Source organism: Electrona antarctica, assembly GCF_951216825.1.
Source record: "Electrona antarctica genome assembly, chromosome: 22".
Lineage (NCBI taxonomy): Eukaryota > Metazoa > Chordata > Actinopteri > Myctophiformes > Myctophidae > Electrona > Electrona antarctica.
This window is the reverse complement of record NC_136805.1, coordinates 39,729,893-39,751,437: the sequence shown is the minus strand read 5'-3', so window position 1 is coordinate 39,751,437 and position 21,545 is coordinate 39,729,893. Positions and strand designations below refer to the sequence as shown.

The window sequence follows — 21,545 nt, the reverse complement described above, 5'->3', positions numbered from 1 at the left end:
AAAAATGTATATCTGCTGGGCACTCTAGCGTCTTTATTCTGAATAACCATTGTGTTGACACTGAGTGTTACTGAACACTATAGCAATGATGATCTGATGGATGTAGCACTTATGTGACACTTTTTAAATATTTGGTCTTGCTGTAAGGTATTAAGTGACTTAAAGACTTGACTTAAATTTCAAGTCACAAGTCTTTGGCATTCAGGTACAAGTCGAGTCCAAGTCAACTCAACAAGTCTAATCAAATGATTCCCGAGCGCGGCACGGCTGCAGCTCACCGCTCCTTGGCTGCGGCTCACCGCTCCAAGAGATGGGTCAAATGCGGAGAACAAATTTCACTGCGACAAATTGTCCGACTTTTGAGTCCAAGTCTCTTTTTTTTAATTGATCAAGCAAGTCCAAAGTCATCAAAATCGGCACTCAAGTCAAAGTCGAGTCCCGAGTCCAAATTCCGACCTCATGAACTGATCTGTAAGACCCTGACCTCACAGTAACTGCTGATCTGTAAGAGCTAACGTTAGTCCCTGTGGTCTCTTGTAGAGTTCTGTGATGAAGACTCCAGCAGGGAAGGGGATGATGGCTGCTGCTGGACTCAATGTGACTGTGTTGAGGTAAACCCCTGCATGATGAATGCATCAATAAATGCTATAGAGCCACACACACTTAGTTTAACCCATTTTAGGGCGGGAACCCCTTTTGGTGTTTTGAGCATTGTTATACTTTAGCCATTGAAAAATAGTTATAGCTATTTGAAAAATCGGGAAAATGTAGTGCAAATCTTTGAATATATATATTCTTTCAGAGCGAACGTTTTTAACTCAAATCTTTGCTTCGGGGGGGGGGGGGGGGGGGGGGGTCCCTGGAACTACATATTTTCAGATGGGGGTCAGCGCCCAATTACATATAATCTTGGGGGTCCTTGACGTGAAAATGTTTGAGAACGACTGACATAGAAACATGGGGTTTTTCGGAAAACTGTCAGAATTTAGAAGACATTTGTAGAATCGTTCCCAGGTCAAAATGGGTTAAATACACGTCGATATTCTTTGTGATCATGATCGTTGTCTTTTTGTTAAGACTCTGACCTCGCATTAACTATGCTGATCTGTAAGAGCTAACGTTAATCCCCGCCGTCTACTTCTTGTAGAGTTCTGTGATGAAGACTCCAGCAGGGAAGGGGATGATGGCTGCTGCTGGTCTCAATGTGACTGTGGATGTTGAGGTGCACCCCTTTCTGCAGCAGTCCCCCTCTCCAGTGTCCTACGCCATCTCTCCTAAGGGTGGAAACAAGCTGGTGGCGTTGAGCTCAAACCAGGACGACTACGGGATGGACCAGAACAGCAGCGACTCCACCGACGACGAGTCGGCACCACGGAAACCCATCCCGTCCTGGGCCGAGGGTACGAATGAAGTTTGACTCAAACTGTTCCCGAATACGATTGCCTGGTCCCCCGCTGGCCATGATTCACATTCTTCTGCACCAGCGTTGTTTTTGGCATCAAGTTTTAGTCATAGTCTCTTGAATAGTTTTCATTTAGTAGTCACATTTTAGTCACCTGGAATGTTTTAGTGTTAGTCTAGTTTTAGTCGACTAAATGTCGTAAGATTTTAGTCCACTAAATCTACAGTTGATTTAGTCGACTAAAATGTATTTTGGCGGTCCTTAATGCCGTCGTAATGACTGATTTTACACTTGCTGAAAATAGCCGATCTACAAGCTCACACCGTGTCGCAGCTCGACGCGTTGTGAGCTTGTAGATCTGCTATTTTCAGCATGCAACAAAGTGTAAAATGACTTATACAGGATCTCTTGTCCACACATTTTTCGTCTTAGTTTTAGTCGACAAACACTGGAATGTACGAATGAAGTTTGATTCAAACTGTTCCCGAATACGATTGCCTGGTCATGATTCACATTCTTCCGCACTCGAGTACACTTCATTCAACTGTATTCAATGCTTTCACATTGCATCGATCTGTATCGGAGTACACTTCAATCAACTGTATTTGATACTTTCACATTGCATCGATCTGTATCGGAGTACACTTCAAGCGGTCCCGAGACTGCCTCCATGCGGTCCCGGGAACGTTTGAGTGATCTGCTCCGGGGAACTTATGTAAAACACTTTTTTTTTTTCTGTTTTAATATTTTTATTGGTTTTTAAAAATGTTCACATACAGTTACTTACTTACAGACATACTTTACAGGCAGACGAAACAAACATTGGGACGGGGGGGGGGGGTTCCTCCAGTTCATCTATGCCATCATCCACACCATACCATATGAAGCAAAACAGAAAGAAAAAGAAAAACAAGCAAAAAAGGAAAGCCAACCAAGACAGCCACAGTATTGCACATGCCTCGAGCCCATTCACATGTAAAACACATTTTTTGATATCACGCCTGCAGATTTTATTCACATTCCACACTAATCGGTACACATGATCTCTATAGTCATGTGATCAAGACAGGTCTGTTCTCGTATTCCACTCTGATTGACTACAATCGGCTTCCACAGTTTTCAGGAGTGGCCCGTTTGGTACAAAATGCTGCAAATCATGAACGCCATGACGCTCCTATCCTGGTGGAGACCTGTGCCCTGAGGGGCACTTTTTCTAGTTGCCTATATTCTCAGCTTATCAGAATGCTTGACAGACAAAGTTGACTTAAAAGCACTTTCTGCCCAAGTCATTGTGGAACGTAATATGCATTCTGATAGGTTGAAGACATGGGCAGTAAGGTGCAATGAAGTGGCAGTGTTAGGCCAACACCTTGTAGACCCAAGGATGACTTTTGATGACTTTTTCCAAAGGCCTACAGTGCCAAGGATGACTATTTTTTTTGTTCAATCACTGAATGCAAAATGTTTTTCCCTCTCAGGTCCACAGCTCCAGAACCAACTCCTCAAAGAATACTTCAACCCACCTGACCTGCATGCACTGTTTGGACCCATAGAGCCTCCCAACCTAGAAGAGATATTTCACACCAAACAACCTCGCTTCTACAAGAGGACCAGCTCTGCTGTCTGGCACTCTCCGCCAATGGGAAAATAAGCAAGATCCTTTAAACAGTCTGGTACACTCCTCCTCCTCCTCATTTTACAGTTGGATCTTTGTTACAACACTCCCAAACCAGACTGTTTAGTTTAGTTTCTTGGGACAAAATGTGACCAAACGTTTGGTGTGACTGGGGTGGGGGGTCCCCTTCATTTAACTCTCCTAGGTGGTCACTTCTGCTTATGCAAGCACTCCTGGAATGCGGAAGTGACCGCTCTCAACCCCAACACTTAAAAGGGTCACCATGTTTCCCTGAGATGGATAAGATCTTTATTTGTATCGTACTCTCTTCCCTGTTCTTCTCGTATACTTATTGTTATCCTTTTAATATTTTACTTCATTTTAATCTTTTACTTGAATAAAGATTTATTCAAATAACATTTGTCTTTGTGGTGTAAAGTGTTGCGTCAGTGAATACATGACGAGTGAATACATAACAATTGTGTATACATAACATACGATTTTAAATCACAAGCTGTTTAAGTCTCTAGCATGTTTGTGTGTGTGTGTGTGTGTGTGTGTGTGTGTGTGTGTGTGTGGTCCTACAGAAGGTGTGAAGGAGGTGGGTTGGTGAAAGGATGCTGTGGTTGTCTGTGTGGAAAGGCTTGTGGACACGGACGATGTCCAGGCCACACTGATTGGTCCACTTGGTCACATGCTCCTGAATCTGCTGGGAGGTTTTCTTGTGGGTGGGTTCCTCCTTCACGTTGCCATTCACTGTGGATGGGTTCCTCCTTCACGTTGCCATTCACTGTGGATGGGTTCCTCCTTCACGTTGCCATTCACTGTGGATGGGTTCCTCCTTCACGTTGCCATTCACTGTGGATGGGTTCCTCCTTCACGGTGCCATTCACTGTGGACGGGTTCCTCCTTCACGTTGCCATTCACTGTGGATGGGTTCCTCCTTCACGTTGCCATTCACTGTGGATGGGTTCCTCCTTCACGGTGCCATTCACTGTGGATGAGTTCCTCCTTCACGGTGCCATTCACTGTGGATGGGTTCCTCCTTCACGGTGCCATTCACTGTGGATGGGTTCCTCCTTCACGTTGCCATTCACTGTGGATGGGTTCCTCCTTCACGTTGCCATTCACTGTGGATGGGTTCCTCCTTCACGTTGCCATTCACTGTGGATGGGTTCCTCCTTAACGGTGCCATTCACTGTGGGTGGGTTCCTCCTTCACGTTGCCATTCACTGTGGATGGGTTCCTCCTTAACGGTGCCATTCACTGTGGATGGGTTCCTCCTTCACGTTGCCATTCACTGTGGGTGGGTTCCTCCTTCACGTTGCCATTCACTGTGGATGGGTTCCTCCTTCACGTTGCCATTCACTGTGGATGGGTTCCTCCTTAACGGTGCCATTCACTGTGGATGGGTTCCTCCTTCACGTTGCCATTCACTGTGGATGGGTTCCTCCTTAACGGTGCCATTCACTGTGGATGGGTTCCTCCTTCACGTTGCCATTCACTGTGGATGGTTCCTCCTTAACGGTGCCATTCACTGTGGATGGGTTCCTCCTTCACGGTGCCATTCACTGTGGATGGTTCCTCCTTAACGGTGCCATTCACTGTGGATGGGTTCCTCCTTCACGGTGCCATTCACTGTGGATGGTTCCTCCTTAACGGTGCCATTCACTGTGGATGGGTTCCTCCTTCACGTTGCCATTCACTGTGGATGGGTTCCTCCTTAACGGTGCCATTCACTGCAGGGACGGCAAGAAAAAGAAAGACATACAGATGAGTGTGACAATGCTTTGGGACCCTAAGGGTTAAAGTCTCTTTGTCAACAGGAGGGACAGATTTCAGCTGAAAGAGCTTGGCTGTGAAAATGTCAACAATACAGTATGCTAAACCTCAAGGCCTCATGAAAGCTGGTATTATAGCACCCCCTACTAAAAGTAGTTAGAGTACTAACTATTATGGCCAAGCAGCCAAATTGTAACTCCTTGCAAACATTTCTACTAACAAAGTTTATAACGATAAACCATAATAAGGAATTTAGTTAGACAAAAATGATTTGTCAGATCCAAAAATACAAATAATAGAATGCATTTTTAATAAAGTCATTTTGAGGTCTTTGAATTTTTTTTTTTTTTATAATTTCTTTGGATTTCAACATCTTGGATTTCATTCATCACATGCACCCTCATTTGAGTCAACAAAGCCATCTCTGCTATGGGGGAGAATCCAATTAACTAAAATGTTTCAGGAAAAGAAAAATATGCATTTTTCAGGAAATGAGGAAAACCATATATTTTAAACAATGCAATACTGCCTCATCAAAGTTGGTGTTGTGACTTTATAAAATGTAAATTACTTGCAGGAGATCTTGGGGAGATGTGGAGGAGTCCCGCCCCCTTTCATGACGACGAGAGACCCAGAAGTGAATTCCCCATTAATTTTCCTCGTAGACTTTTCAAAAAGTATTTATATAAAGACGTTTACGCCGCGGACAAAGCCATCGCGGATCGTGACAAATCATGACAATAAACACAATGTTTTCGGCCGATCAAATAATTTGTAAGAAGAAAAACAAAACCAAAAGTGTTGTACCCTGCCTAATTATTTGATCGGCCCAAAGCATTGTGTTTATTTTCATGATTTGTCACGATCCGAGTTGGCATCTTTATATAGATACTTTTTTGAAAAGTCTATGAGGAAAATTAATGGGGAATTCACTTCTGGGTCTCTCGTCATGAAGGGAACGGGACTGCAACGCCCTATATGACCTCAAAAATGGAGTTGTGGTTTTCAGTGTTGTGCACTGAAAAGCTCATAGACTATTTTCGGTGTGCCAAGTATAATTCAGACCTAAAGGAGCACTTTTCCCACTCTCAACCTATCTTCATATCATTGGTCCTCACTAACGCTCATTATTGCACAGCTTGGTTGAATGCTTGATTCCGATTGGTCAATCACTAAATTCAGCAGGTGTGTTATTTTTGAATATTAATCACTGAACTCAATGACAAGACCGCAGTCTAACTCAGAGCACCTGCTGGGCTGTTTGATTTTTGCCATATATCCAACATGACAGCAATGTAAAGAAACGCACAATTTAATTTACAGCGAACTAAGCATTGCTCTCAAGGTTTTTTGAAAACATTTGAAGCGTGAAATACACAATGCAGAGACCAAAACGGATTCTATTTCATCAACACTTCCCGTTCTCTTTCTTTCCCCCGACACGGTCGAGGCAGATGGCCGCCCACCCTAGAGTATGATCACCCTGTCTAGGTTTATTTCTCAACAATGACCAGTAGGCAGTTTTGTGAACAGGAACACACTGACAGGTTGAGGGATGACCTTTTACGCAGAGCCTGGGAGTCGATGGTCACTGAGGGGGCCAGATTAAGGTTGGTGAGGGCGGGGTCCGTTAAAACGACCGGATTAAGGTTGGTGAGGTGTCCGTTAAAACGTCCCATCAGCGCCCATTGAAACCGAGGCTCTGCGTAAAAGGTAGACCCGACAGGTTGAACTGACCTTTCAACAAGACGCTGGTTCTGGGAGTGACGTCTGCATCCATGGAGGGACTGAAAGGGAAGCCCCGCCCCTCAGCTCTGACAGGCTGCTTCTGGGAGTGACGTCTGCATCCATGGAGGGACTGGAAGAGAACCCCCGCCCCTCAGCTCTGATAGGCTGGTTCTGGGAGTGACGTCTGCATCCATGGTCATGGAGGGACTGAAAGGGAAGCCCCACCCCTCAGCTCTTGATAGGCTCCATGTGCTCACTTTCTTCCTGGACAACAATTCCCATAATGCTTTGGTGCACTGCTCCTCCTTGTGGATACGGGGAGGGCTGTCTTACTGAGACAACATGTAGTCCACTAAGTAAGTGAGCCCAGTGTCCATGACATCAAGTACACTTTGAAATACAAAAATATCTAAAAACAAAGGTTTCTTGTCTCCCAAACATCATTAATATAAAATAAGATCTGGTTGCAAAAGGGGTGTAGTGTCCCTTTAACGGTCTGATTCTTTAACCGGTTCCCCTTTGATGATTCCTATAGTTATCAATTTTAATGAAAACCAAAATACAAATTCACTCGGGTTCCAAACGGACCCTTAGGGGTCTGTAACGCAAGAGTTATGGTGGTCCTTGAAATTAAAGAAAGTTTGATAACCACTCCACTGGATGGGAATTGTATAGCAGACATGAAGTCCACACATTGCTCTGTGATAAAACCGGTACTAAATATGATGGAACCGATTCCTGTTACTGAATGTTGGATTCAGTTCCTCCGGTTCCAGACCCCAACCCTAGTCACCATTAGAATCATCTTCATCTTCATCTTCATCTATGGAATCATCATCTTCATCAGTGGGTTGACTACCACTGTTCTTCAGCTTGAAAGACACACATCGGAAACCGAGGCTAGCATAAGCCATCTGTCCCACAGTTTTCCACATGTCCGTCTCTTCACAGTAGCACTCGATGTTGCGGACAGGACTACACCAAGAGACACAAACAAACAGCCATGAGAGAAATGTCTGGTGGGGACAAGAAGATGACACATTTTTTTTCCAGACATTCATGGAGCAACAGTGTCATACCTATCCTCCTTGTTGTCTTCAAGGTTCCGCCCTCCTAGGACGTAGAGCTTTCCATTCACAACAACCATGTTAGGCCAGACGCGTTCCACTTGCATGGAGGCACACATGGTCCACTGGTTGGTCTGGGGGTTGAAGCACTCCATTGTCTTTTCAAACTTAGAACTCACATTAAAACTCACACCACCTACGGTATAGAGACGAACAAGAATGAACAGGATGGTCAGTGATTTATTATGTGCCCAAACTACAGTGAAGTTTAAGACAAGTGAGTCTATTGTTGAACTAACATCAGGAAAGTAACTGAATACATTTGGATTATTAACAGGGCCCCAGACGGAGGTCTCCGTCCTGTTAACACGGAGTCCGCCAGAAAAGAGGAACACAAAGGTTTAAATTAGTACCCTAGCCCGCCAAACACGAGACTCTCGTGTTTGAGGGCTTGTATTCTTTAATCCATCTTTTAATCCGATCGTATCGCTAGCTAATGTTGCTACCGCATCAACACAAAGTGGGACACTGGCCGCGGCCATTTTGAAGATGTGCACACATCCACCTCCATTATAAGGCCTGTATTTAAAGCTCTGTATCTCAGAAAGGACATTGAGGGGGCAGTTTCTGGTGAATACAAGGGTTTCCGCGCGGTCGGGATTTTCCACCACCGACCGAGACATCAACATCCGGGCATGACACCACACACAGCATTGTCATTGTAACATGCGGTTACGGATATTTGGCTCTTCAAAGTAAGCTTTATGCGCGATAAAACCACGGCAATACACTATCGAGGGATTAATTAATGCTGGCGTGAATTGAGTTTTAATTAGTACACTCTGATGCCCAGGACCGAGATTAACAATATCAAAACCGACCGCATCGCTCCACAGGCTGGGAGCACCTGTTGGGACGTCATCGAAAATGTTCCCCCCCTGTTTAGCCAACGAGACCAAAAATCTTAAAACGTTAATAACTTGCGATCTAAATCATCCCGTCTAATTCTAAGAAAAGATCATGCGTTAGACAGCCCCCCACTGTCCAGTCGCTAGTCGCGATAGATTTAATCATACCTCCCGTTGTCGTCGATCGCCGTTAATAATACTAAACATTCATTAACTGATGGATGATTATTATTATAAGTTAAGCTACAGCAACTTGTACCAAACCTGATGCCAAACCTGCGGTCGTGAAAAGGCCCATTCTGCATATTGAGTATTTTATGTCCGGTACTAGTGCAAGCACATCTTTTATTCCAATACTTTTGTACTTTCTCTCAAGTAAAAAAGTATTTCTATATTCAGAGTACATCTTGAACCACTGACTAAGAGCCTTTAAGAAGAGGTATGATACCTGAAACATAGATCTTTCCATTCAGAACACAGGCAGAAGAATCTTCACGTGGAATCTGCATTGGAGCGACTTCTGTCCACACAGACGTTTTAGGGTAGTACTTGGCCACTAGCCTGGGCACCATTTCATTTGGGGTATATGATCCTGTCGGGAGCGGATGATATCGTTACGTCATGTTGTAGTATTGTTTTGTAGTCGACAGGCAGGAACAACAGGCGGCAACTTCCTTTTCCCTCAAACCGATTTTTCTCAATAAAAGCTACAGGCTACGAGAGCTTTTATTGAGAAAAATCGGTTTTCAGACTTTTGAAACAGAGACCAGGCTTTCCTCCGAGGTGGTGGAAAGCCTGGTGAGGCGAGGTTACTTGGCCACATGGCGACCTGACAAGCCGATGTTACCTACAGGGTCACCAGGTGTCCAGGAGGACATACAAACACGGCAAAACATTATTCACCGTCGACAGGGGAAGCATGAATACATAATACCAAAGAAAGTATTTTTTACATTTTCAGTGAACCATTAGGCTTGATATTCACCAACACTACATGGAAAAACACCTCATGAAACCCAGGTCCATACATCTGTTCCATACCAATAAAATAGAGATGTCCATCCAGGGCGACCACATTACCGCAGGCAGAATCATAACGCGCTTCCACACCGACACACTTCATGAGCTGCCAGGTGTCTGTGAGGGGGACGTATTTTTCCATCGAGTCTTGACTCTTCTTACTCCACTGCCCCCCCACTGCAAACACATATCCATCCAGCATCACCAGGCCTGTGGACCATGTGGGGTTGAGCAGGGAAAAGGAAAAAAATGAATCCGATGAAGTGATGACCTTGGGCCAAGGTCCATGGCTATATGCACTATGCAGCATCTCATTGGGTAACCAACCGAAACAAAGACAGGGCATATGTGATTAATGTGATTTATTTAACTCACTGCTGCTTAACCACACCACTGCACTAATACAGGAACACTTATATAATTTACTTCATATTTAACAGTAGAAATGGATCCAGAGAATAAAACTAGTTTTAAATGCTATATAGGTAAATATTACACAAAGTACAGTCAGTACAGTGTGTACAATTACAGTACTGAATCCACTTGTGATGTCATTCTGCAGGTGGAACTATAGCCTACGCTATCTCTAGCAAACTTGAACCACGAGAGACACCACCGAGCGAGTTGCCGTGTCGAACGTTGTGAAGTTCGGAGCCATGTTTGAGGTTGCATAGAATAGTAAATTATTACCCCCCAAGGCAATGCCAACACAGAGCCGGAGCCATGTACGAGGTTGCATAGAATAGTAAATTATTACCCCCCCAAGGCAATGCCAACACAGAGCAATATTTCCCACCACAGACTCGTAATAACGTCAATAGACTTTCCACCTCGGAGGACAGTCTCGTAACCACGGAGCAAAGACTGGCAGTGTCGGTAGGCCAATCAGAGGTAGGCGGGGGGGCGGGTCTTTGCGCAGCAGTGTTGCAATTTTGAATGACACGTTGCTACCTGTACAGATATGTGTGTGTGTGTGTGTGTGTGTGTGTGTGTGTGTGTGTGTGTGTGTGTGTGTGTGTGTGAGTGTGTGTGTGTGTGTGTGTGTGACTGGCATATACCGATACATATCGCCGATACCGATATGACAAATTAGGGCCGATACAGATGCTTTTCAAATACAGTATCAAGACATTTCTAATTTGAATGTGATAGTTTTACAAGCTTACTGAAACATTCGTGTGGCTCATTCATGGGAGCCATCTCCGACCACGAGTCATATTGAACATCATAGCGCCACATCTCTCTACGATTGTCGCCAGCAGAATCAGAACCTCCGGCCAAATACAGACTGGAACCTATGGTGGAGAAAGAGCAGAATTTAAACAAGTTTATATATACACTAGTCCTTACCCGTTCTGAATATATGAACAGCAAATGATGTTCAGTGTGGTGTCGAAACAGCGCGTGTGTTCACGTTAACATGCCCCATCCGAGTTGTTTTCCCTGTGTGGGTCTGTTACGCGGAAAAGTGTGTCCCAGTATTAATCTGTGTCCGTCCCAACATGCATTTCACTGGTGACCCGGTGAGATTGAGATACCAACCATAACACTGGCTGCATTCAGTAGGTAACATTTAGACAACATCCTGCCTTTGATCTATCAGCAATGAAAATGGTCAAAAATCACTGTCCCCAGTATTCCTTGACCATTCACGTTGCTCTATGTACAGTGCCTGTCAGTCACATATGTATACTTGATTTTATTTTATTTAGCACAGTATAGAACACAGGGGTTAAAGCCAAAAACATTCCCAAGACTGAACATTTTCAGACCATGTCCCAATATGTGATTTGTAAAACGTTGTGAAAGGGGAACCCCCCCAAACTTGCATCGGTCTAGCCCAGTCCTAGACAGGGATAAAAGTGAAATTAATAACACACCAATTTGTGGTGGTAAAATAGCGTTTTCCTAAAAGTTGACTTTGCTGAATGTGTGAGCCAATCCATGCTTCATTTTATAGAAGCAGCTATTGAAGTTCTGATGTATTATATTGCTAGTCTGGCCAATCAATTCAAATACTCACATCTTGAAATGCTTACTGTAGGGCTTGACTTTACAGCCACATGGTGCATAGCAGCAGTGTGTTCAGGTTAAAAACCCCAGGGGAAGACACTTATAGGCTTGTAGTCTTCAGTAGTCCATTATACACCTTGCATAAGGTTGCAAGTGAGAACAAAAGTCAACTAGAAAGATGCAATTCTTGAAAAATTGCCACGATGGTTGCTATTAAAGCTATCATTGAACAAATGCTATCGTTGGGTGGGGGCTTAAAGCTGCTATAAGCAATAATATGTCAAAATATTAATGACCTTTTTATTTTTTTTCGTATTCAGACAGCCAGCAATGAGTAGAACGCTCCCAAAAATAATTTAGTCTCTGTGACTATCTGCATTCAAAGATGTTCCTAGAAGCTTTGTCATTGGTCGAAAAAAAACCCGGTCGCAGTGACTAACCAATCAGGAAGCAGACAGGCAAATCGACCAATGACAAAGCTTCTAGGAAAATCTTTGAATGCAGATTGCGGCCCCTAGATGTGTCACAGAGACTACATTTTTGGGGGGGGAGCGTTCTACCCATTGCTGGCTGTCTGAACACCAAAAAAAATAAAAATAAAAAGGTCATTAAAATTTTGACATATTATTGCTTATAGCAGCTTTAACGGTCGGTCTATTCAGAGGTAAAACAGTAGGATACATTACAGCTCCTGAAGTTGATTGACTCTGATGGTAATCCTCACCTGATTTACACACAGCATACTCCTTTATTACCAAGGGCAGTCGTCCAATAGGCATCTTCCACTGATTGGTAAGTGGATCATAGCTCTCAACGTTGTGAAAGCCATCAGTTGTAGTATTCGCCAACGCCACGATCACTTCAACGAGCAGAGGCGAAGGAGCAGGTGAGACAGAGTAGATTTGGAGTGTCAGGGTTGACGTCACGACTACCTAGTCGTTACGTCACTCCCTCCTTTTATAAGGCCTCGTGCCAGAAAATATTCTCTGACGGATTTAAGATTTAAGATTTAAGATTCTTGAAGAATACAAATCTAACTTTAAACCTAAGTTAAAGCTTCCATCTCTAAACCCGGAATTCCATCTATTCGGTAGCCTCTAGACAAGACGTTACATCTAGTCAGCACTTCCGCACTTGTGACCGCGGAATATCCTCTACCCCTACAGTTAAATCCGTCCAAGATTTTGGTCGCAGCGGTTGAGCATGTCTACAGGCTCCGTTTCACCCAATTAATTTCCCCCTACCGGCGACAACCCGCCTCCGGCTGGGGGCAACGTTGAATTCCCCCGCCCAGGTTGCACGGTCAAAGTGGAACCCCCTCAAGGACCACCTGGAACCCCCTCAAGGACCACCTGGAACCCCCTCAAGGACCACCTGGAACCCCCTCAAGGACCACATGGAACCCCTCAAGGACCACCTGTAACCCCCTCTATACCGATCCCCGGCCACTTCGGCCATCCCCGGCCACTTCGGCCATCCCAGGCCACTTCGGCCATCCCAGGCCACTTCGGCCATCCCAGGCTACCTCAGCCATCCCAGGCTACCTCAGCCATCCCAGGCTACCTCAGCCATCCCACACCGCGTGGACGCGTTCCTCGAGGGGGGGTACTGTCAGGGTTGACGTCACGACTACCTAGTCGTTACGTCACTCCCTCCTTTTATAAGGCCTCGTGCCAGCAAATATTCTCTGACGGATTTAAGATTTCTGTAGAGTAACTTGAAGAATACAAATCTAACTTTAAACCTAAGTTAAAGCTTCCATCTCTAAACCCGGAATTCCATCTATTCGGTAGCCTCTAGACAAGACGTTACATCTAGTCAGCACTTCCGCACTTGTGACCGCGGAATATCCTCTACCCCTACATGGAGAGTGGGAAAAAGAAATCAAATTTATTTGGTTGAGCTTTCTGGAACATTCATGCATGTTCAGCAGGGTACCTACCTGTGGTCCAGCCACTGCGTGGGCGTGCTGTGAGTGAGTATGGCTGCTCCCATGCTCCCTTGGCGTCAGAGATGAACCTCTGACAGCCCTGTTGTTCTTTCACCACATCCAGACTCTCAACCACAGTGTGGAGGTAGGAGGATCTGATGAGAGGCAGACAGATGTGCGTCAACACCTTTGAACACACAGAACACCAAGTATTAGTACTAGTCCAACTGGATATTGTGTGATCACAATATGGATCCCCCCTTCTCCGCTCCCCCCAATCCCATTGTCTCCCAGTCACTGCCCGCACAGAGTACAAAACTCTGATGCTGGCATTCAAAGCAACCAAAGGTATGGCACCCCCATATCTTGCAAGTCTGATCGAACCCCACAAAACCTCCCGCACGCTCAGATCAGCCAACGCTAGCTGATTCGACCGGAAATCAACCGATAATTCCCAGTAAATACTTATTACGCCGATCTTATCTAGCCGATCGGCTCGTCTGGAGCCTACTGGCTGCGATTGGCGTTGATGACACGTTAACGGGTCTTATCGGTCTATTCAGGTCTACTGAGCCTACTGAAAATGACAAGCCTCCTCATACCCTCCCCTAAACTTAACCGCAAGCATGTCGCAGCGCAGTCCTAATATTAACGCATGTTCGCCAACCTTAATCCTGTCGTTTTGGTCTACTGCCTACTAAAAACGACAAGCCTTCTCATACCCTCCCCTAAACTTAACCGCAAGCATGTCGCAGCGCGGCCCTAATATTGACGCATGTTCGCCAACCTTAATCCTGTCGTTTGTTTTTTTTTCAGTCGGCAGGCATGCCCATACTCGTCGGAAACAATCGTACTGATCCTAACTGCGGTCTTGTCCATTGATACCAGTCGAAGCGGGTGCCAACGCAGGGAAGCTGGAAGTTACTTCGAGTACCTTCACTAAAAACGCCGGGACACACGTCCCAAACTCTTCTCGCTTCTGGCTCCAAAACTATGCAATGCAATTCCCATTGCAATCAGAACTGCAGCCTCACTCCCAATCTTCCGCCGGAGGCTGAAAACCCACCTCTTCAGACTCCATCTTAGCCTGTAGCACTTGCCCTAGCCCCGATGACCTTACAGGCGTATGCAAAGACTCAACTTATCTAACTTAGATAGCATTTTATGTAGACATAGCACTATATAGTATATATGCAAAGTTTCATTATGTATGATTCATGATGATATATATATATAGATGCATTACCATGTTTTTGTTCTTGCTTACTGTAAATCACTCTGGATTAAGAGCGTCTGCTAAATGCCTAAATTGAAAATTGTAAATTGATCATCATAACAATTATGCATATTACCAGCCAGTACCACATATACAGAAGATGCCAAGCATGTAGTGGGAAGCGACTCTAGAAATATCTTGCATTTTTTTGAAGACCGCTGACATATCGATAGGCAGATAACTCTGACGGTGTTACATGGTGTGAGACTAAGGAATGCCTGACCTGTCCAAAGCTCTGCTTGCGGGTAGGGCACTTGTCTAACCACAGCATGGCCGCCTCAAACACCATGTCCTCCTCTGGAACATCCAGATGGTCACTGGAGAGAATCTCTGTCAGTCTTTCCACGGAGAGAGAGAGAAACGCTTCCTATTGGTAGAAGAAAAGAAAAAAAAACACAAATAGCTGAGATACTGTACATGAAGAAACTGTTCCCAAGTTCCCATACACTGAAGTCACATTGTCTCGTCTGAAGTGTTCACTGGTGGTGGTGATAGATGGTTTGTTTAGTGAAATGGACATATTGTAGCTTATTATTAACCCATTCTGGGCGGGAACTCCTTTTGGTGTTTTAAGCATTATGTTACACTTTAGCTATTGAAAAATAGCAGATCTACAAGCTCGTAGAAAATGTGGTGCAAATCATTGAATATTATGTTCTTTCAGAGCGAACGTTTTAGCTCAAATCTTTGCTTCTGGGAGGTCCCTGGAACAACATATTTTCAGATGGGGGTCCGTGGCCAAATGCAGATAATTATGGGGGTCCTTGACATGAAAAAGGTTGAGCACTGCACAACTGACATAGAAACATAGGTTTTTCAGAAAACTGTTAGAATTTAGTCTAACAGGTCTAAATGGGTTAATATAAGTTTATCTAATCACTGTGACTGATTGAATGTTTCTACCCATATCTGGGTCAGCTGTGATGGTGGGAAGTTTAAAATGGTAATGAAACAAACACTGTGGTAAATGTATGAACCCTCAATCACTAACCTGCCGGTAGATGACACTGAAGTATTCCAAAATGCAATCCAAGCTGTCTCTCTTCAACATTTCACAGGAGTGGTCGTCGGCGATGCAGAAAAACTCCACACAGTTGGTGGTATCCACGTGAAGCCTCATGAATTTACAGCAGGCCTCTCGAACAGCCTTGACTTGCAAAAAGTCTGATGCTGCTAGCAGGGCCTAGAACAAATGAACAAATTAGCTTTATTGATTTCATGTAGGACAAAATGAGAGACAATTCAATTCAAATGAGCTTTGTATGAGGAGATGAATGAGGTTCATGATGTTAATCCATTACCTGTACATAATCAGCAGAGATGGACACCTTAGAAGTGTAGGCGTAGCTCACCAGCAAACCAATCATCTGAGGCTCCAGTCCACTGATGGTCACCCTGTCCTGTGTGGACTCCCTCATACCGGATGTAAACATGGCCTGTGCACGTTGAAAAGATGAATGGTTGGCTTGGGAGTGTCCACAGTTTTTCTTTAAATGGCATTTTCTAAACCAGAGGTTCTCAACCTTTTCAGAATGCGACCGCCAAAATTTATTTGAAATGGGGACCCTCCCCCACCCTGATAAGCACGGTAACAGGTACGCTCACCCCTTTTCCATCTCGCCCCACTACTCTACCTAGCTGTAAATAACAAACATAATTCATGTTTGTGATTGTTTAAAAGGTATTATCATAATAATGTATCATTGTTAAGTTCACTCTGTATATCCACGGGCATAATAGCATGATGATGCCATTACAAAACATGGGCTACATGGAAGAAATGTGATTAATAAAACGAAATTAACTGCTAGAAGGTCCTAAATTAACTTAATTAAGCAGTCACCGTCTCTGTGACATGTTGTTCTTTCTACATTTTACAGAGTATAGAGATCGACAACTATGCAATCAAATAATTCTGTATACAAGATTATTTCAGATAGGGGGGGAAATACTAAATTAACTGTTAACTACATTAAAAAGAAATCTCGGGGGCGAGTTGGTAAAGGGGCGAGCAGTCTCGTATTCATAAGCACTTATTTACAGTATGGACATTATATATTTTTGAGTGGTGCAAACCACTCCAACAACTGGCTTTGTACCCGTGTACCCGTGTTCGTACCAAAAGAACGAGCATGGTTGCTATGGTTAGTGTGTGACGTCACTGACATAGCTGATCAGACTATATAAGACCTTGCACTCAGTTCACACGGGTGTGATTTTTTATTTTACGTATGTAGGAGTTGAGGCATTTTATTTAGTTTAACTCGGTTCCACAGACATCGTGAAAATAGCAGATCTACAAGCTCACAAAGCCTCACAACAACAGGCGTTGGTATTGTAGATCAGCTATTTTCCCTTTTTTTGAGTGGTGCAAACCACTCCAACAACTGGCTTTGTTAGTACCCGTGTGTGTGTATGTGTCCCCAGAAAAATGAGCATGGTTACTAAGGTCACTGACATTACGTCAGACCACAGCTGATCAGGCTATATAAGACCTCGCACCACTCAAAATAACACCACACGGGTGTTATTTTTCTTATGTTATTTAACAATTTGGCCAATGTTTGACCCGTTTTTATAGTATAGTTTGTTGATTACTTGAGATGCATTACACCCACACAACCTGAACTTTAAACATTCAGTGGATTTCCTGGGGTCTGGTGTGTACTGAAGCCTTTTGAGCTGCAATGAAACCAGGCACAGAAAATCAATTTTTGGGTAGAATTGAGCTCAGAGACGAAAAAAAAAGGGGGACAAAAAATCCAAAAACCCGACCCACAGGCTGAGAACCACTGCCCTACAGCAGATCAATACTATACAGGTGTGTGTATTTACCTCAAAGTAAGGGCTGAAGGAGGCCAGTACATAACGATGGCAGGGGACCTCCTGTTCCTCACAGCACAGAATCACATCACACAAGACACTGTTGAGACCCTCTAACACCTTGTTGGGATGCTGGGGGTCCGCAAACACCTCAGCATCCAGGGAGGATGGAGGTACACTGGTGCCGTCCTCCTGAAGTGCAACGACAACATCATCCAGAGGGACATTTATAATCAGACAAATCTGTGAGTCATGTTGCTGAAGTGGCAATGATGCTTAGAAAACGGTCACTCACATGGTCAGTGTCCAGTCTCATCCTCTTGGCAGCCTGTGGCGATTCTCTCTCATCCAGGATGTTGTCAGCCATGGCTGAGGTGAGGTGAGGTGGAGAGAGAACACACATTACTGTTACATGTGGTTAGTGGTTACACAGTGAAATGCTCAGTGTTCATGTAACTCAAGAGATGCTGGTACAAATGAAACCTTGATGGAATGGACATGATTCAACGGTCTTCATCTTTTTAAATGCCTGTTGATTACAGTGATTTAATTCAACTCAGGCTGAGTTGAATACAAGCGATACAATACAATACACAATACAATACTGTAATACTGTATACAATACTGGCTATCTGCACGTCAGTCCCTACGTTCCTGCCTCTGATCTGCTCTGTCGCAGATAGCCAGTTCCGGCGCTGGAGGCGGTACAATGGGATGTCAATAAGGAAGTCAAGGAAGGAAGGAAGAGAGAATTTCAGAGCTGCCAAAACGGTCACACAAAGTACTTAACGGCTTCTGCGCCAAAGGAAAGTTTCATTGATGTTTCCGTTGTCTCCTATAGCAGATATATGCTTCTTTTGGAACATGACACTATCACACACACAGCGCAGCAAAGGGGTTTGAGACGGTAAGTCTGTCTGTGTTTTATAATTAGCATGTAGCATGACACCGATGGGAAGGGACCCCATGGGTGGGTTCAAAAGAGCTCACCCGGGGGTCCCGAGAGGGGCTAGGGGTTTTCATGATGCTGAATCCATTCCAAGCATTAGTTTAGCAAAAATGGGCAAAAAAACGGCCATAGCCACTTAGGCAAATGTGATGACATCATCACATTTGTGATGACGGCTATGGCCACCGTTTATAGCACAAGGAATGTTTTCTGTGCAAAACAATGCTTGGAATGGATTCAGCATCATGAAAAACCCCTAGTTTGACATGTCACATGCTACTTAAAGCATTATGAAAATTGTATTAGTTTTTTCCCTTAAAAGGTTGTTAATGGTATGGTCACATATTATGCCAATTATGACATTATAACATATGCAAGTTAGCATCTGGCAGTTTCTAGATTCTGGGGACCCATTACTACTAACATAACAATTGGTGGACTCAACATGCCTGGGTTCAAATTCTAGCAAGTGGACTAATTCTATTATCAGCCTCAATCCAACGTCTAGCCCGTCTCCGGACCCCCCGGGTTGAGCTCCTTTGGACCCCTAACCCGTAGGGTCCGGTATCACCGGCTTCAAGCGACATGGGATGCAATCTGATTTACCCTGACTTACCCCTGTGCTGCGGTGTGGGTGTCACGCTGACATATTCCAAAAGAAGCATATGAACGCTATAGGAGACAACGAACCTTCTGACCCCCCCCGCGAACGGCTCAGAAGCCGTTAAGTATTTTTAATGTTTGTACGACCGTTTTGGCAGCTCTGAAATTCTCTCTTGTTGACATCCCATTGTACCGCCTCCAGCATCTCGGTTGGCTAGCTGCGCCTCCCTACGCGCCTCGTAGGCGCAGCTAGCCAACCGAGATGTCAACAAGGAGGGACCGAAGAGAGAATTTCAGAGCTGCCAAAACGGTCGTACAAACATTAAAAATACTTAACGGCTTCTGAGCCGTTCGCAGGGGGGGGTCAGAAGGTTCGTTGTCTCCTATAGCGTTCATATGCTTCTTTTGGAATATGTCAGCGTGACACCCACACCGCAGCACAGGGGTAAGTCAGGGTAAATCAGATTGCATCCCATGTCGCTTGAAGTCGATGATAAGGAACCCTACGTAAAGTCATCAAAATGTCAGAAACTTTAACGTAGGGTTCCGAAAGGAGCTATCCAACGTCCAAATGATGAATTGAACAAGGTGGACCCTCTTGTAAACAAGTGTAATGGTTTGTCCACTCACAGTTAACAGTCTTTGTATTGAGTTTGTGCTTGAAATGTACTGTAATTCTGCACTGTTAATAAATATTTAAATCAATCAATCAAACAAGCTCTCACAACAACACGCATATGATATAAATGATACAAACATAATGTAAACAACAAAAAACCGCAGTACTCATGAACAAAAATGGCCAGGGTGCCTATGGATAATTCCATTTCTACTTCTAGTTGAAAACACAAAAAAGCTGTTTTTCATTCTATTAAAAGCAAACAAATAAAAACACATCTCAAAATAAATAAACATACCTCGTTGTTCTGCCTACAGGCTACAAAGTCCAACCAAGTGTTCCACAACAGACAGACAGCCGCCCACAAACAGCAATGGAATTAGTCCATCAAACAATTTAATTTTCACTTTTAGACGTTTCAAACCTTAACAAGATAACTTTTACCCCTGCATGCCTTCTTCAAACTAACGACGTGTGTAACCACTAACTGTGTCCTCCTGACAACAACACACTAACAGAAGAACAGTTCCGGACACTAAAGTAAATACCATTTCCGGGTTTCTGATCCGGTCGGAGCGGAAATAACGTTTTTTTTTTTTTTTTTTTATAGATTTTTTTAATTTAAACTTCAGGCGCAAGAAAGCAGGACTGAGGAGAGCTTTTTTAAAAACAGCTTTATAAATAAATGCTTAACCCTCATTGATAAAGCGGCAGGACAGTTGTAAGCATAAGCAATAACCTAATTGATTGATTGATTGATTGATTGATTGATTGATTGATTGATTGATTGATTGATTGATTGATTGATTGATTGATTGATTGATTGGAACTAGTTTCTCACTTCAAGTATACCTCAGAGTCATTGTGGACTCAAATCTGACTTTTAAGAAACATACAAAAAGTAACATGTACAATTAACTTAAATTTGAATATTTAACAACATAAGCTGCAAAGACATACTATCTTATCGCACATAGAACCTACTGTTTCACAAACTGGTCATTTGCTGGGACAACAGTCATCAAACCTATAGAACAACTTTTCAAAAGAGCCATTTGAGTATTTGACAAAAAACCCAACTCATATCATCACTGTGCCATTTTGGAAAAATATAATCTTTTGAATTTTGAAAACTTTAGAAAGTTCAAGAGTGCCTGTTTTATAAATGTCTAAATGATTTAGCTCCTCCTCCTCTCAAGGAATGTATACATAAAAAGAGACAGTGGGTAACCATGTCTGCATCCAGGGGTGACTGAGGTCCATGGCAGAAAGTCTACCTTCAGTCAAAATGTACTGTCCATAAAAGGCTGTCAATACGAATTGAACATGGTGGACCCTGTTGTAAACAAGTGTAATGCTTAATTGGGTCGTCCACTCACAGTTAACAGCCTTTGTATTGAGTTTGTGCTTGAAATGTACTGTAATTCTGCAAACTGTTAATAAAATGTTCAATCAATCAATCAATCCCTCTCACACTGAGGGAGATCCCCACTTTCACAGCTTTTAAAGGACAATTGAAGCAATTTTCTTGTGATCATGTATGACGCTTAGTCCAAAATAGAGTAAACCTACCCTAATAGTTTAATCTTTTCTTGTTTTTTATTCTCATTAGTCTTATTATGTTTGAAATGTACTAGGTATTTGTATGCTATGTAGGCCTACTCTGTCAGTCCTGTTAGGATCATCAATTTGTTCAACATCTAGTCTGACTCACAGTTTGTGTCAAACATCACTTTCAGAGTGATTCAGAGTCTGACCACCACTAATAAATTATTGTACGAGTTCCAATCTGGCTTCAGAACATCCCACT

General features: G+C 43.7%; 2 protein-coding genes across 8 annotated transcripts in view; one reads left to right on the top strand and one right to left on the bottom strand.

Annotated features, from left to right (window-relative positions):
- LOC306915140 (inner centromere protein A-like) overlaps positions 1–3,426 on the top strand; it is a gene marked incomplete at its 5' end in the record, with an annotated part of 35,859 nt that extends 32,433 nt beyond the window's left edge. Inside the window, 2 exons of the mRNA XM_079492389.1 lie at positions 1,148–1,400; positions 2,881–3,426. Coding sequence (XP_079348515.1) covers positions 1,148–1,400; positions 2,881–3,053 — 426 coding nt within the window. The 3' untranslated portion in view covers positions 3,054–3,426. The remainder of the gene's footprint in view (positions 1–1,147; positions 1,401–2,880) is intronic.
- A 510-nt stretch (positions 3,427–3,936) lies between these two features.
- On the bottom strand, positions 3,937–20,163 carry LOC306915786 (kelch-like protein 24). Of its 7 annotated transcripts, none has more exons than XM_079493403.1 (14): positions 20,034–20,163; positions 17,860–17,933; positions 17,577–17,756; positions 16,043–16,177; positions 15,733–15,924; positions 14,965–15,108; positions 13,478–13,652; positions 12,260–12,394; positions 10,689–10,817; positions 9,544–9,732; positions 8,951–9,094; positions 7,607–7,790; positions 6,537–7,502; positions 3,937–4,011 (listed from the first exon to the last, which is right to left on the bottom strand). In XM_079493403.1, exons 2-13 carry the CDS (start codon positions 17,929–17,931, stop codon positions 7,313–7,315), a joined length of 1,869 nt encoding a protein of 622 aa, XP_079349529.1. In that variant the 5' UTR covers positions 17,932–17,933; positions 20,034–20,163; the 3' UTR covers positions 3,937–4,011; positions 6,537–7,312. The 7 variants fall into 7 exon arrangements, with proteins under 7 accessions (XP_079349529.1, XP_079349533.1, XP_079349528.1 ...); XM_079493402.1 differs by lacking the exon at positions 3,937–4,011 and adding an exon at positions 4,017–4,079; XM_079493404.1 differs by lacking the exon at positions 3,937–4,011 and adding an exon at positions 4,462–4,588.
- Between the last annotated feature and the right edge of the window lie 1,382 nt (positions 20,164–21,545).